Here is a 17,182-nt window from a genome sequence, read left to right as displayed (position 1 = left end):
TTTAAGGGCAAAGGCCATGCGGTCAGGCCTGGCCATGCACAGGTGGCCAGTGAGATTGTAACACACACAGGAAACTCCACAGTGATGCTAGGTGACCAATTGAATTACAGTTTACCCTAGCAGCCTATTTGAACCAGCCTATTACACCTTCATTAGGATTGGCGACAAAAAGGCTCCCAAAGGGCGGGGGCCCATACTCCTTGGTAGCTAGGGAGACAGTATGCAACCCCCCACTGATCGATGTCTCCACCTGGCCTGACCCATCCTTGTATCTGGGCTTTGTTACCTGGAGCTGGTTTCCGGGACTTCCTGTCAAGTTTTTTAAATCCCCTGAGGGAAGGGGAGCAGGGACAGTTAACTTTAATGAAAGCCTCTTGCTAAATAGGTCCTTACAACCATCCTGGAATGCCACATGATGGGGATGTGACTCTATGAAAAACAAAACACATCTTACTTTCTGCTCTAACTGTTCTAATAGGCTTCTTTCTATTTCTGTGTGTCTATTTTTCCTTTCTTTCCTAGTTGTCTGTTTTTTCCACCATCATTCTTCCTTATTTGAAATAATTACTAGCCATTTTCACCAGACAGGAAAGCAACAGAGTGACACTAAATAAGCAGTAGAAGATTAACAAGATAGAATACTATGCAGCTATTTTAAATGGTATTTATTTCAAAAATCTGTAGAAATATGGAAAATGTTTGGGATACCTGTGTGGTTCAGTTGGTTAAAACACCCAACTCTTGGTTTCAACTCAGGTCATGATCTCAGGGTCACGGAATCAAGTCCATTGTTGGGCTCTGTGCTCAGGGCAAAGTCTGCTTGTCCCTGTCCTTCTGTTCCTCCCACTTGCTCTCTCTCTCTCTCAAATAAATAGTAATTTTAAAAAACTAAAAAATAAATAATAAAAATCTTTTAAAAAAAGAAATAGGAAAATGTTTGCCAAGCATTAATTTTTTTTTTAAAGATTTTATTTATTTATTTGACAGAGAGAGATCACAAGTAGGCAGAGAGGCAGGCAGAGAGAGAGAGGAGGAAGCAGGCTCCCTGCTGAGCAGAGAGCCCGATGTGGCGCTCGATCCCAGAACCCTGAGATCATGACCTGAGCCGAAGGCAGCGGCTTAACCCACTGAGCCACCCAGGCGCCCCGCCAAGCATTAATTTTTAATAATTGTTAGCTTAATTAAACAAGGAGGCCATTAGACAGGGTGTTTCTAATAGTTCAGCTGCCTACATAAGCAAACTAAAACCGAACCTGTAAATGCCTCAAGATTAAGAAATCTAAACCCAAGCACAACCAATGACAGTCAACAAATAAGTTCTCAAATAAGGCAACCTTAAGCTATAGGCAATCACATAATTTCCTTGCTTTGCTTCCACTTCTCTCTAAAAGTTTTTCCCCTACCTCCTGTCAAGTGGAGAGCTCCTACTCTCTGGTTTAACATTGCTCCTACTACTTCTGGTAGTAGTAGTAGTAGTAGTAATAGCTCCTACTACTTCTGGTTTAACATTGCCCTATTCAAACAGATTTTTTTTTTTTTAAAGATTTAATTTATTTGACAGAGAGTGCACAAGCGGGGGGAGCAGCAGGTAAGAGGGAGAGGGAGAAGCAGGCTCCCCGCTGAGCAGAGAGCCCTATATGGGGCTCCATCCCAGAATTCTGGGATCACAACCTGAGCCAAAGGCAGATGCTCAACCGACTGAGCCACCCAGGATCCCCCAAACAGATTTTTGCTCAAACTTAAAAAAAAAACTTTTTTAAAGTAGGCTCCATGCCCAGCACAGGCTTTGAACTCACAACCCTGAGATCGAGAGTTGGATGCTTAACTGATGGAACCACCCAGGTGTCCCAAACTTAAAATTTTTAATATGCCTCAGTTTACATTTTAACATTACAAATGTTGTACACACTATGACTACAATAATTTTTAAAAGTGCAATAACTAGGGGCACCTGGGTGGCTCAGTTGGTTAAGTGTCTGCCTTCGGTTCAGGTCATAATCCCAATGTCCTAGGATCGTGTCCCATGTGGGGCTCCTTGCTCAGTGGGAACCTGCTTCTCCCTCTGCCTACTGCCCCCCAACTTGTGCTCACTCTCTCTCTCACTCTATTTCAAATAAATAAATAAAATCTAAAAAAAAAAAAAGTGCAAATGCACCTGGATGGCTCAGTGTGTTAAAGCCTCTGCCTTGGGCTCAGGTCATGGTCTCAGAGTCCTAGGATCGAGCCCCGTATCGGGCTCTCTGCTCAGCAGGGAGCCTGCTTCCCCCTCTCTCTCTGCCTGCCTCTCTGCCTACTTGTGATCTTTCTCTCTGTGAGATTAAAAAAAATAAAATCTTTAAAATAAAATAAAATTTAAAAAATGTGCACTAATTAAGAGATGGAATGAGAGAGTAACATGTAACACTGAAAGGTTTTTAGGATTAGGTATAAGATTTTTCTCTCATTCAAAAATTTTCTGTATTATGTTATCTTTTCGACAATGAAAACATTAAAACAAGATGACTTAATCCTTGGGAAATGAAGATTTATTGGTTTAGGCGTCAGGGTGATAGATGTATTTTCTTTTATATAATTTCAATTTGATACTGGGAAAATAAAAAACATATCTTATTAAAAATGGACAGGTAGGGGTGCCTTCTGTGGCTCAGTGGGTTGAGGCCTCTGTCTTTGGCTTGGGTTGTGGTCCTGGGGTCCTGGGATGGAGCCCAGCATCAGGCTCTCTGCTCAGCGGGGGGCCTGCTTCCCCCCCTCTTCTTCTGCCTGCTTGTGATCTCTGTCAGATAAATAAATAAAATCTTAAAAAAAAAAAGGACAGGTAATAAGATTTTAAAAATATATATTTATAAGAATGTCAAAAAAATTAAACACCTAGAAATAAGTCTAAACGAAGATGTGCGAGATAACTACAAAATATTGCTGAGAGAAATTAGAGAAAAATTAAATAAGTGGAGAAATATACCAGGTCAATGGGCTGGAAGACTCTGCATAGTTAAGACGTCTATTCTCCCTAAATAGATTGATAGACTTGATACTTGATACAACCCAAGCAAAATTTGTGGGGAAAATACAAAGAACCTAGTACAACTATCACAATCTTGAAGAAAAAGATTGAAGTTAAAAGACAACACCATGAGAAATCAAAACCTACTATAAAACTATAGTAATTGAGACAGATTGATGTTGATACAAGAAAAGACAAAATAGAAAAACAGACCATAACAGAGTTTGGAAACAGACGGACACAAAGTTAGTCACTTGATTTACACCAAAGCCACCACTGCAATCAGTGGGGAAAGACTGTATTTTCAACAAAGCTATTGGGGGAAGGGCACTTGGATGGCTCAGTTAGTTAAGCATCTCCCTTTGGCTCAGGTCATGATCCCAGGGTACTCAGATCAAGATCCACATCAGGCTCCCTACTTGGTGGGGAATCTGCCCTTCCACTTGTGTTTTCTCTCTCTCAATTAAATAAATTTTTAAAAATTAAAAAAAACCAAGCTAGTGGGGGAAAATAAAGAACACTGACCCCTACCTCCTATCAAACAAAGATTAATTAAAAATGGATCATAAATCTAAATATGAAAAGTAAAAGAAGCTTTAGGAAAAAAAAGGAATAGAAAATTTTCATAATTTGAGGCAGGCAAACTGGCATAAGATCTAAAACAGCATTAACCATAGAAGAAAAGATTGATAAATTAGACTTCATTAAAATTAAAACCTCTCTTCACCAAAAGACACCATTAAGAGTAAAAAAACGTGGGTGCCTGGGTGGCTCAGTGGGTTAAGCCGCTGTCTTCGGCTCGGGTCATGATCTCAGGGTCCTGGGATTGAGGCCCGCATCGGGCTCTCTGCTCAGCGGGGAGCCTGCTTCTCTCTCTCTCTCTCTCTCTGCCTGCCTCTCTGCCTACTTGTGATCTCTGTCAAATAAATAAATAAAATCTTAAAAAAAAAAAAAAAAAACTTTTCTTCCTGAGACATACCTACTACAGACAAACACTACAAAAACAACCAAAAAAAAGCATCCCTTCCCCACTCCTGCCAGCTGGGGAACCTAGACTTCTACTTCACCGGGCTGTTAGGAGGAGCTACAGCCCTGCTACTGGGGTAGTAGCAGAGAAGACTGAGTGCAGAGCATGGATTTTATCCCTTTTGAGTGGTAACAGCTTCCCCCAGTGCCACTCCATGGTGTCTAGGCTTAATGATTCATTGTGGCTACATGATGAAACCTCAAGAAAATCCCCAAAACATGCGATCTGGAGAGCTTCCAGGTTGGTGAACACATCCACATACGGGGAGGGTGATGTATCCCACCTAGAAAGATGAAATGTGTTAGATTTATCTTTTTTAATGAAAGGGAATTATTTTCTCAATCAACTTTACTAAATTGCAAGAAGCTTTATAAGTTCTTTTCACTGGCTTTTTATACAATTGAGATATAATGGAAAATATCCTTTTATAAACCTATTTATTTGGAATTTCTTTTCATTTATATGGGCCTTTGCTTTCTTCATCCCAATTTAAGTGGTCCTAAATAGGAGACCTACTCTCAGTTAACACAGCAGCAGCACTCATTAATGCTTTATCACAAAATAATAAATAGAATAAAAACTACAGTATGAGACAGGATTCTTAGAACAACTACTCAATCTTTAAGTGCAAGTAAATACTAAAAATGAAGGTTCTATAAGAGAGTTTTGAGAACCCAGCATGGGCCATAAAAATAGAGTTAACTGGTTTGATCAGATTCTTTTTTTTTTTAAGATTTATTTATTTTATTTTTTAAAAAGATTATTTATTTGAGAGAGAGAGAGAGAGAGCACGAGCAGGAGGGGCAGAGGGACAGGCAAAGAGAATCTGAAGCAGACTCCCCACTTAGCATGGAGCCCAATGCAGGGCTGGATCCCAGGACCCTGAGTTCATGCCAAGTTGAAATCAAGAGTTGGCCACTTAGGGGTGCCTGGGTGGCTCAGTGGGTTAAAGCCTCTGCCTTCAGCTCAGGTCATGATCCCAGTGTCATGGGATTGAGCCCCGCATCGGGCTCTCTGCTCAGCGGGGAGCCTGCTTCCTCTTCTCTCTCTCTCTGCCTGCCTCTATGCCTATTTGTGATCTATCAAATAAATAAATAAAATCTTAAAAAAAAAAAAAAAGAGTTGGCCACTTAACCCACTGAGCCACCCAGGCACTTCGATCAGATTTTTTTTTCTTACTATTCATGTTCATAGATACTCATTCCAAGAATAACTTCACTAGTAGAAATAACTAATACCCATCTTACTAAAAGTAAGTCAGATTAGTTCTGTGTACTATGACCATAATGCTCAATTCTCTCAAATATATTTTCTGTTTCTTGTAGCCAGTATTCTTTGGAAAATGTAGCAAAGGCGGGCTAGTAGTTGTTCTTACCAAATCATCTCTCTCTCCTCTGGCCATACTGATAAATCATGTTTCCCAGCCTCCTTTGAAGTTACGTATAAGCAAGTCAATAAATTCTGGCCAGTGGGATGTGGGTGGAAGGCTTGGCCATAAAACCCTCCCATGCATGATCTCCCTTTCTTGCCCTTCATCTGTTGTCCAGATACAGAGGATCCAATGGAGAGGAGCATGACAAGGTCCCAAGGGATCATGAAACCACCATCTGGAAGAAGCCTGGGTTTCCAAATAACCTCTTGGTAGAAATTCTAAGGCATCTGACTACAAGCATCCAAGTGGAACAGAGAGGTAATAACTAAACACTTGTGCTCAGCCTCTGAAATTGTGTTTTTGTTGTTTTGTTTTTAAAAGAACAGCCTATCTTGATAAATACAGAGTACACATGTTGGTTGTGACCCTGCAAAAAGATAATAAACTTTCCTGGAGAAACTTGCTAATTGGTAAGTAAGCTCTTTTCATCAGCTGTCCTTCTTTGCTGATATATTCTACTGAACTTTTGAGGCTTATCAATACTTTGAAATCCAACATTTAGAGCTGTTTTTATTTTTTTAATTATTATTTTTTAAAGATTTTATTTATTTATTTATTTGACAGAGATCACAAGCAGGCAGAGAGGCAGGCAGAGAGAGAGGAGGAAGCAGGCTCCCTGCTGAGCAGAGAGCCCGATGCGGGACTTGATCCCAGGACCCCGAGATCACAACCCGAGCCAAAGGCAGAGTCTTTAACCCACTGAGCCACCCAGGTGCCCCGCTGTTTTTATTTTAAAGCTTATTTATCTTTAGTATTTATTTAGTATAAATATAAATATATATAACATATTATATATAATATAAATATATAATATATAAAATATATAAATATATTTATAAATACAAATATATATTTATATAATATATATATAAATATAAATATAAATAAATAGTATAAATTAGTATTATTTATTTAGTATTTATTTATTAGTTATCTCTACGCCCAATATGGGGTTTGAACTCACAACCCCAAGATCAAGAGTCACATATTCTTCCAATTGAGCCAGCCAGGGACCCCTCCCTCCTTGCCCTTTTTATTTGGTCATGTTCATGAGAACTTATCACTTCATGGATGGCATCTAGCTAAATGGCAAATACATAGAAATTCAATTTCTACTGAGGTCTCAAACTGCAGAACAGAGTTAAGATGACACTGTGATCTGAAAGAACAAAGGAGCTATAAGGATTTTGGAATTATATTACCACACTATGTACCCTGAATCATTTAATATTCAAAAAATTAAGTATATTAAGTGCCTTTTTCTCTTTCTATGATCTATAGTTGTGAACCTTCTGAACTTGCACAGGTTCTTAACCTTTTTTGTGTCACAAACCCTCTGTAAATCTGGTAACCTTTATCACCAAAATGTCTTAAAATGAATACAATACATAGGATTTTTTAAAACATTTGAATTAAAATAGTTATCAAAATATTTTTAGTATGTGGGGTGCCTGGGTGGCAGGCACAGTGGGTTAAGCTGCTGCCTTCAGCTCAGGTCATGATCTCAGGTACCTGGGATCGAGTCCCGCATTGGGCTCTCTGCTATGCAGGGAGCCTGCTTCCTCCTCTCCCTCTCTCTGCCTGCCTGTCTGCCTACTTGTGATCTCTGTCAAATAAATAAATAAAATCTTTAAAAAAATATTTTTAGTATGTGTTGTATGTGTCTCTATTGACAGATTAGTAAGCTATAAAAGTGGGTCTAATAATTACTGCAATTTTGAAGTAGTGATGAGTGGAAATGACATTTGGAGATAACAATTATTGTGAAATGAAAATATTTGCGTTTTCTATCAGAGTAACAAGTATTGCTGGTACTAAGTGGTTTGTTGCCTGCATTCATAACAACAACAACAAAAAAGGTGACATTTTAATTAAGAGATAATGAAACTAAAGATAAATATCTGATTTTATCCATGGAGTTCAGGTTAAGAGCTCCAGGACTGGAGATTTCTTGAGAACATCAACAGTGTTTCTCTGAGTGGTGGAAATGTGGGTGGCTTTTTCTTCTTTTCTGTATTTTTCAAATTTTCCACAATAAGCAAACATCACTTTTATAATTTTAAAAGACATCACGTTATTTACCCTATTGCTTGGTAAGATTAAGGGTATAGAAATAAAATTGGAAAAACAAAGTAACACTTGAAGAAGATCCTTTGGGGGGAAAAAAGGAAACAAAATCCGGCATGAAGATGGAAAAATGGAACCTGACTCATCAGAGACTTAAAGCTGCTAAGACTGTTATGCCATTTATCTGTATAAACAGAGGGAGCAATTCTTTCATACAAGATGCTGCCTCGGGTGTGAAGCGCCGTAACTCTAACGGGCCACAAGCCACTTTTAAGCCACATCCAAAGAAAAAGAAAGAAAGAAGAACCCACAGGCCGCTATTACTCATGAGCTTGGTAATTTTATTATCCACACCCTGTGCATCTTCCTCTCTTGCTAACCTCCTAGCCAGGACTCATCTACCTACTCAATGCTCCAAGCAGCGGTTGGGAAGAGAGAACTCCCAGTCACTGAAATCCAAACTTCTTACCAGGCTCTACAAGACCCTCTAGGATCTGAGCCCTGCAACTACCTTCCCAACTTCCACATTCAGTTTTGTCAGCCTCTTGATTCCTCCAGGAAGTCAACCTTGTTCCAGCCTCGGGGGCTTTGCCTTTCCTGGCCCTCCAACCCGGCCAATTCCTCCTGCAGAGCTCTCCCAGACCAGTCTGGCTCCTCGTCCGTGCCCCTGCAGTGTCCTCAGACTCCCCTGACTGCCCTATTGCAAGTCCCCAAGCCACCCCTGCCCGTCCTGTTATTGCCAGCAGGACTCTCTGAAATTACTTCCATACTGTTTCTTCTACTAGGAGGGACGCTGCTTGAAGGCAGAGACCTTCAGCACTGGTCAGCGCTGTATCTTCAGCACCTATAACCGCCCGGCTCAGGAATGCACGCATGCACGCACGAATGCGTGAGTGAGCGGGAGCCTGGAGTGAGTCTCTACCTGCGGACTCTGGCTGAGAAATAGAAAACGGTTTGCCGAGCGAAAGCGCGTTAACAGTGGTTTTAATCGGCCGGTTGGGTCAGCTCCCCGCGAATCTCCGGGGTAGTCAGCCGCAGAAACACAGCCCAGCCGGGGAACGCGAAACACACGACGGCGGACCCGCGCCTCGCGCCTCGCTGCGGTTCTGCGGCTGCGCGGAGCGTGGGGCGGGGAGGGGCGGGTCTGACGTCGCTCCCCGGAAGTGGGTCCAGAGCCGGCGAGAGGGCGCTGGCGGGTGGACTAGAGCGGCGCGGTCGGGTGGGAAGGGGGCGATCGGGCCATGGAGGACGAGCAGAGCTTCTCGGATATTTGCGGCGGTCGCTTGGCCCTGCAGCGCCGCTACTACTCCCCGTCCTGCCGGGAGTTCTGCCTCAGCTGCCCTCGGCTGTCGTTGCGCTCGCTCACCGCTGTCACCTGCACCGTGTGGCTAGCGGCCTACGGACTCTTCACCCTCTGCGAGGTAATGGCCGGTCGGCCCCTTCCCGCGGTCGGAGTCGGGCGCTGGAGTTGGGAAGGGTCTTTGGGGTCATCGGGTCGAGCCCGGACCTCCTGTTATTGGGTCGGAGGGCGGGAATTAGCTGGTTCCGCCGCTGGACAGTTGTTTTCTTCGCCTTTGGTGAAGTTTTTTACACCTGTACTCTCCCTCTTGTGGGTCTTGTGGGTGGGGCGCTGCGGTTCCACCCAGCGTACCTTTAGTTAGTCCTTGCACCACGACCTAAGGCTTTAACGTGCATGTGCTCCACATGGTACACGCCCACGGGAATTCAGTTCCAGGAGTTCTGAGAACTATTAAGTGGATCGTCCTTATCCATCACTTCCATTCCTCAGAGGAGTCACTGCTAGCAGCACCATATGTAGTCTTTTTTTTTTTTTTTTTAAGATTTTATTTATTTATTCGACAGACAGAGATCACAATTAGGCAGAGAGACAGGCAGAGAAAGAGAGAGGGAAGAAGGCTCCCCGCTGAGCAGAGAGCCCGACGCGGGGTACCATCAGAGGACCCTGAGATCATGACCTGAGCCAAGGCAGAGGCTTTAACCCACTGAGCCACCCAGGCGCCCCTGTAGTCTTAAAGAACTGCCTTTGTCTCCACAATGAGCTTGATAGTTCTTCCTAATCTGTTTTTCAAGATAATACTCCCCACCGCCCCTTCCCCAACTTTTAAGTACTTTCTAAAGAATTGTGAAGTTTTGGAGATGAGTTGTTTCTGTGTTCTTTCTAGACTCATTCCTACTTTAAAAAAAAAAAAGATTTGATTTATTTATTTGACAGATCACAAGTAGGCAGAGCAGCAGGCAAAGAGAGAGGGGCGGAAGCAGGCTCCCCGCCAAGCAGAGAGCCCGATGCGATGTGGGGCTGATCCCAGGACCCTGAGATCACAACCTGAGCCGAAGGCAGACGCTTAACCCACTGAGCCACCCAGTGCCCCTCCTTCCTATTTTCTGAGCATCTGTTTTCACATGTCTAAAATGGAATTGCTCTCTGCCATGCCAGCTTAACAGTGTTGTGAGGGTCACGTGCAGTAGCTTTGTGACAGCCCTCAAATAAAAGGAGTCATCCTAAATGCCCTTTTCAGGATGAGTTTAGTTTTGTATGTAGTGCCCTGAATTGAACATATTATCCTAGGAGTGATCTGACCAGAACTATGGCTATTTATAATTTGGATCTTGTTTTCATTGGCTTTTTTATGATCAGAGCATGGTAATTTGGTGTAGATAATATGCAGAATTAAGACTGCTCTAATTTGTACCAAACTATATCTAAAAGTTTGTTCAAAAGTCAGTTGAAGTAGTTAAGCTGCCAAGAAAGTCCTTCTCCCTCCCCTTAAAAGGATTTAATTTATAATGTAGTTGAATTTTAATACTAGCCTGTGTTCTGGTCACGTGGTCATGTGAGGAGGAGGGAACGTATAATTGCTTAAATGCACCCTGACTGCCAACTGCTTTCCTGAATGTCTCATTTCTTAGAAGAAAACCCAAAGTCACAAAGCTAGTAAATAGCATACATGGCCTTCAAATCAAACTGGTTTGTTTTTGTTTTTAAGAATTTTATTTATTCGACAGATCACAAGTAGGCAGAGAGGCAGGCAGAGAGAGAGGAAGGGAAGCAGGCCCCAGCTGAGCAGAGAGCCCGATGTGGGACTCGATCCCAGGACCCTGAGATCATGACCCGAGCTGAAGGCAGTGGCTTAACCCACTGAGCCACCCAGGTGCCCTTGGGTTTTTTGGTTTTTTTTAAAGATTTTATTTATTTGTTTGACAGATAGAGATCACAAGTAGGCAGAAAGGCAGGCAGAGAGAGGAGGAAGCAGGCTTCCTGCTGAGCAGAGAGCCCAATGTGGGGCTCGATCCCAGAACCCTGGGCTTTAACCCACTTAGCCACCCAGGTGCCCCTCAAACTGGTTTTTAAATTCACAGTTCTATTAAAATTGCAGGTTATGGGACGCCTGGGTGGCTCAGTTCTTTGAGTGGCTGCCTTTGGCTCAGGTCATGATCCCAGCGTCCTGGGATCGAGTCCCACATCGGGCTCCTTGCTTAGCGGGGAGCCTGCTTTTCCCTTTGCCTCTGCTTGCTACTCTGTCTGCCTGTGCTCACTCTGAGAAATAAATACATAAAATCTTTTAAAAAATTGCAGGTTATTACCTTATTTATTCCAATCTGGAATGCTTTTCCCTCTTCCTTCTCTTAATTAAGTATATCTCAATAACCACTACCTCTTCTGTACTAGTGAAAATCCTTCTTGCTTGGAAGTCTTCATGGGATATCCTGTGTGCTTTGATGTCTTTCTTGCTCTCTCTCTCTTTTAATCCTTTCTTAGGTAGTTATACCCAGTTTCGTAGTATTCTCCAAAAATATCTTATGTGTATTAATTTTGTCTCTTACACATCTGTAAGGGCCAGGACTGAATTTTATTTCTCTCTATTCTTCCATAATGCTTATTGAGTTCAGAGTATGAACCAGACACTGTACTAGATACTAGGCATTTAATTAACTCAAAGTAGATATTTCTGGATCATCAGAGACCTAGCACATAGATTTTTCCATTCTCCATTCATTAATCAACAAGGAATTACCTAGCACAGAGGTCAGCAAACTTTATCTTTAAAAGGCCAAATAGTAAATATTTGAGTCTTTACAGGTCTCTGTCTCAGTCTTCTGTTTCTTTTCCTTTCTTTTTTAACCATTTAAAAATTGGTGAAACCATTCCAAGCTCAGAGTGGACCAGACAAAAATAGATCAGGCCCAAACAGATTCTTGATCAAACACTTACTATGTGTTAGATGGAATGAAGTAGAAAAGTATTTTCAAGGAAAACCAAAGGCAGTCAGTAGTTAAAGCAGCAAAACCAGATTTTATTCAGAAACTATTGCAATAGGAGAAAAGCGTGCAGAATTGGGCTCAATTCTGAATACAGAAAGGACAAGTGGGAATTGATAGCCAAGGAGCACAGTCGGGAGGGTGGATGGAAAATGACTGAAAAGAAACCTCAGGGATAAAGGGGGATTCTGGCTAACTTGACTTGACATGATTCTTGCTAAAGGCAGGCCAGAGTGATCAGAGGCCAAAGATTTCTCTCTAAACCGACTTAGCAAGATTCTCGGTACAGCTTGCTGAGCAATGCAGGCCTAACAAGGATGGACACCCAAGGATGAGGGTTTAGAAGAGTGTGATTAGGGTTAGGTCAGAGGGAGCATCTTACCAGTAATAAAGTATAGATATTTCTGCCATCAAGGAATGATATTCATAAAGTACTGAATCTGTTTTGTTTCTAGGTCATCAGTGATTTTGTTCTCTGTGCCATCCTTCTAAATAATAGCTTTTTTGGAAAAAGAAAATGGCACCAAAAAATGTGCATCAATAGAAAAACACATTCAACTTCAGAAATGTTGAAGGATTGTAAATGTGTCTTAGAATCAAAGGAATAAATACCCTTTTTTGAGCCTTTAACACATAAGTTAGTCATTTCATCTACTCAGTCAGGCTTACCACATCAGTTAGTCACTACCCAAAAGAACTAGAAGAGCTCCAAATGATGTGATCTTTATTATTAAACAAAGGAATCAGGAGGAAAGAGGGCTCTTGAGGGCATAAGAGGCTCTTAAAGGCCTTTTAATTATTTTCATGTTACTGCTCTTCCACTGCTGTTCTCATCTTCAATCTTTCTACATGGCCTGGCAGAGTAGTAGTAGTTTCATAGTAGTTTCAGGCATCAAACCTCAAGAGGACGTGACCTTTTCTTCCTTAGATCTCTTTTTAGGATGGGCTTCATTTTCCAGAGGCCCCTTCAGCAGACCTCCCCTTGTATAGGCCAGAGTTGTGTCATTTGTCCATTTCTAAACCAGTCATTGGCAGTAGTGGAAACCAATCATGATTTCAAGTTCTGTTAGGAAGGAGGAGTGGCTGTTGAGTCCTGTCTGCTACACTGTGCTAAAGCATTTTATTATTGTATTGTCTGATCTTGCACGGTATATTCTACTGATGAAGCATGAGAGGAAAAGGTCTGAGTCCTTAATTTTCAGTTTTGAAAGAAGAACCTCTGAGAGTGGTGTGATGGTGGGTACTATTTTGGTGATCGAAGTTCTCCTCCTACACCTATCCATTTGTTGTCTGGATGTACTTCATCAACGCTTTCATAGCACTGCAGAGCTAAAATAAAAGTGATTTTCTCTTCCTCCATGCATGTTCCTCCCATCTTTTCAACTCACCATAGAACACAGGCTTTTTTCCATATTGCATGGAGTGGACCAGTTAAACAGCAGAGATCTGTGTGGAGGACCATTTGGTAATCTTACCGCCTGTATCTGGCTCTTTCTTCAGAACAGCATGATCCTCTCCGCTGCCATCTTCATCACCCTCCTAGGGCTGCTTGGTTACCTCCATTTTGTCAAGATTGACCAGGAGACTCTGTTAATCATTGACTCCCTTGGCATCCAGATGACTTCATCCTATGCCTCTGGCAAAGAAAGCACTACCTTCATAGAGATGGGCAAGGTGAAAGATGTGGTCATCAATGAGGCTATTTACATGGTAAGTAGTTAAGTTGTAAGTATTACAGATTTCTCTGGAGGAGGTAGCCCAAGGCCATTGCCAGAGTCTAAAATGAGTCTTAATACCTTGATGTCAAAGAATTAAACTTGAAGACTCAGTTCCGGGATTGTAGTGTTTCCTTTTTGGCTGGCATGTCCATGAACGATGAAAGTGAAACTTACATTGGAAAGGTCCATTCCTTTATTGTTACAGAGCTATAGCAGGTTTTCGTAGAAAGGAAGTCAGCATTTCAAATTTTTTAGTCCAGCTTCAAAATCACTTTTTTTTTTTTTTTTTTAAGATTTTATTTATTTATTTGACAGACAGAGATCACAAGTAGGCAGAGAGGCAGGCAGAGAGAGACAGAGAAGCAGGTTCCCTGCTGAGCAGAGAGCCCGATACGGGACTCGATCCCAAGACTCTGGGATCATGACCCGAGCCGAAGGCAGAGGCTTCAACCCACTGAGCCACCCAGGCGCCCATCAGAATCACCTTACTTTTGTTGCTGCTGACGTTAGAGAATGAGAATATATTTTTTTCTTCACTTCAAAAGCAATCTAATAGAGATAACTGCTTATAAAAAGCTTACAGCCTTCCCTTGAAGAAAAAGAAAACAAAGTGAGTTTCACTTAGATCTCTGTTTGGTGTATTGTCTTACAGCAGAAGGTGATTTACTACCTCTGCATTTTATTGAAGGATCCAGTGGAACCACATGGGATATCCCAAGTAGTACCTGTCTTCCAGGTGAGCACAGAACAGTTGTCTAAAGTTTCTTCAGAAAAATTCATTACCTTTCCCCGTTCTCTGCATATCCACTGCTACTTATACTCAGTAGGAGTGTAAACTCTAGTTGCCAAGAGTATTTGAGGACATCTGACAGCTATTTTTTTTTAAGATTTTATTTATTTATTTGACAGACAGAGATCACAAGTAGGCAGAGAGGCAGGCAGAGAGAGAGAGAAGGGAAAGCAGGCTCCCTGCTCAGCAGAGAGCCCAATGCGGGACTCGATCCCAGGACGCTGGGATCATGACCTGAGCTGAAGGCAGAGGTTTTAACCCACTGAGCCACCCAGGTGCCCCCAACAGCTATTTTTAATTAAAGTTAGGATTTTAGTTATTTCAAAAGTTTCTTTCTGAAGCAAATACAGGCTTTCAGAAATATTACAAATTTATCCAAATTTTAAAGAAAAAAAGCAGCAGTTTCTGTCTGTAAATCACCATTCATCTATTTTGTTAGTCTGCCAATATATGATTTTACATTGATGTCCATTGATCTGCACATACTGTTACATCTAATTTATGTCTTGCTTTTTAAATCTAATGTACATATATATATATTTTTTTAATTTTATTTATTTACTTGACAGAGAGATCACAAGTAGGCATAGAGGCAGGCAGAGAGAGAGAGGAGGAAGCAGGCTCCCTGCTGAGCAGAGAGCCCGATGCGAGGCTCGATCCCAGGACCCTGAGATCATGACCTGAGCCGAAGGCAGCGGCTTAACCCCTGAGCCACCCAGGCGCCCCTCTAATGTACATATTTTCATGCATCAACAGAATCCATTATAATTATTATTTTAAACAGTTATATTATCATGTTGAGTATCAGTTTATTTAGCCACTCTACTGCTAGCTTTTGAAATCATCTCCAGGTTATTTTTTGCCTTGCTTTTACATGAAATACACAAACAGGATTATAGGTATGTAGACTATTTATATATATAATTAATTTTGCCTTATTGCCCTTCCTTTTCTCCCTTTGGATTTAAGACCACTAAGCTAAAATTCTTTTGCATTACAGTTCAAAATTATTATTATTATTATTATTATTTTTTAAAGATTTTATTTATTTGAGAGAGAATGAGTGAGAGAGCATGAGAGAGAAGGTCAGAGGGAGAAGCAGACTCCCCAAGGAGCTGGGACTCGATCCTGGAAGTCCGGGATCATGACCCAAGCCGAAGGCAGTCACTCAGCCAACTGAGCCACCCAGGCGCCCTCAAAATTATTTTATTAAAGCTTATGAACAGGGGGCTCCTGGGTGGCTCAGTGGGTTAAGCCTCTGCCTTCGGCTCAGGTTATGATCTCAGAGTCCTGGGATCGAGCCCCGCATGGGGCTCTCTGCTCAGCAGGGAGCCTGCTTCCCCCCCTCCCCTCTCTCTGCCTCTCTGCCTGCTTGTGATCTCTCCCTCTGTCAAATAAGTAAATAAAATAAAAAAAATTAAAAAAAAAAAAAAAAGCTTATGAACAGTTTCATAGATTTTTACAGTTTGAGATTTGGCTCCATAGATTGGACAACTTTACCATACTTTTGGGAATCTGTACTTGTTTTTCTATAGTCTTGGCTAACAGCGGGTTTAATTATTTGTTTCCTTTAGTATGTAGGTAAGGGAATTTGAAGTTTCTAAATCACTTCTTAAATGACAAAGAGATTTTTCATCTTTCCTTGAATTACCTCTTTTTCCTCTTGTGATAATGAACTTTTATTAAATATGCTTTCCACATACATTTTTCCCATTCTGTGACTTTTACTTTGGGTTGTATCACATTTCATTGTACAAAATACTTTTTAATATTTATATATTAAATTGCCCTTCTTTTTTTTTTTTTTAAATATTTTATTTATTTATTTGACAGTGAGAGATCACAAGTAGGCAGAGAGGCGGGCAGAGAGAGAGGAAGGGAAGCAGGCTACCTGCTGAGCAGAAAGCCCGATGTGGGGCTTGATCCCAGGACCCTGAGATCATGACCTGAACCGAAGGCAGCGGCTTAACCCACTGAGCCACCCAGGCGCCCCCATTAAATTGCCCTTCTTGTCCTTGAAGACTCTCACAGCTTGTGACATTTCCGAGAGGGTCTGTCTTTTGTTAGCCTCTTGCTTCCTTAGCCAGTTAGATGCTGTGTGGCCCAAACTCCTGCCTCTCCGAGCTCACACCTGAGTGGTTTAGACCCCTGCTTTGAGGAGAGCTTGTGGTTGCACTGCTAAGCTCTTTTGTTCATCTTGACTGTGCATTTCTTCCCTTTGGAATTCAGAGTACCAAGCCCCGCCTGGACTGCTTGATTGAAGTGTACAGGAGTTGCCAGGAGATCCTGGCACACCAGAAAGCGGCATCAGCAAGTCCATGAGTCCCAGCATTTCAGAAGGCCAGTATTGTTTTCCATGGGAGAGGACTCCTAAGCCATAGTGGCTGGTTTATTTTCTGTATTCTAAACCATCTGGTGGACACAGCTCTAAGAACCAGGATGGATGCAGTGGATCTCAGAGCCACAGAGCAGGTGACTGGAAACTGCTCACTGTGTGATGTGGAGCAAAGTATTTGTCTGTTTTAGTGATCCCCTTGTAAGGTTCTGCCTACTTTATTGTTTAAGGGGAGATCTTAAGCGGTGGTATGTCAAAAGTAACATTGACAAAGAGCACTTTGAAATTCCTAAGCACATGCAGGTTTACATTTTGTAGTTTGTGGCGCAGACATGGGACACTGACAGCAGATCTCTTAAGAAACTAATTTCCTACTACACAGTACTTCTGTGTTAAAGTCAAGCCCTTCGGGTACTGGTGACTAGGAAGAAATGTCCTACGAAAGACCAGTCTCTGTGCACCTAGCTCCCGTGTTCTGTACAGGGTTAATTTATGATGACTGTCTTAATAAATCGATCCCCTTCCAAAACATAC

At 41.9% G+C, this 17,182-nt stretch overlaps 1 protein-coding gene across 4 annotated transcripts; it reads left to right on the top strand.

The window, feature by feature from the left end:
- The first annotated feature begins 8,708 nt into the window (after nt 1-8,708).
- PIGH (phosphatidylinositol glycan anchor biosynthesis class H) lies at nt 8,709-17,181 on the top strand. 4 transcript variants are annotated; one of them, XM_059182412.1, is made up of 4 exons: nt 8,709-8,948; nt 13,306-13,515; nt 14,212-14,259; nt 16,543-17,181. In XM_059182412.1, the coding sequence occupies exons 1-4, from the start codon at nt 8,769-8,771 to the stop codon at nt 16,633-16,635; spliced, it is 531 nt and encodes a 176-aa protein (XP_059038395.1). In that variant the 5' UTR covers nt 8,709-8,768; the 3' UTR covers nt 16,636-17,181. The 4 variants fall into 4 exon arrangements, with proteins under 4 accessions (XP_059038395.1, XP_059038394.1, XP_059038396.1 ...); XM_059182411.1 differs by having other exon boundaries at nt 14,179-14,259; XM_059182410.1 differs by having other exon boundaries at nt 8,712-8,948; nt 14,176-14,259.
- Nucleotide 17,182: the final 1 nt, after the last annotated feature.

This window comes from Mustela lutreola, chromosome 7 (genome assembly GCF_030435805.1).
Source record: "Mustela lutreola isolate mMusLut2 chromosome 7, mMusLut2.pri, whole genome shotgun sequence".
Classification (NCBI taxonomy): Eukaryota; Metazoa; Chordata; class Mammalia; order Carnivora; family Mustelidae; genus Mustela; species Mustela lutreola.
This window is presented reverse-complemented; position numbering and strand designations above follow the sequence as displayed.

Excerpts from the sequence above, each read along its gene's own strand:
- PIGH (XM_059182410.1), top strand. The coding sequence starts at position 8,769 with ATGGAGGACGAGCAGAGCTTCTCGGATATTTGCGGCGGTCGCTTGGCC. Across the intron at positions 13,516-14,175 it reads TCAATGAGGCTATTTACATG|CAGAAGGTGATTTACTACCT; the intron begins GTAAGTAGTTAA and ends ATTGTCTTACAG. Across the intron at positions 14,260-16,542 it reads AAGTAGTACCTGTCTTCCAG|AGTACCAAGCCCCGCCTGGA; the intron begins GTGAGCACAGAA and ends TTTGGAATTCAG.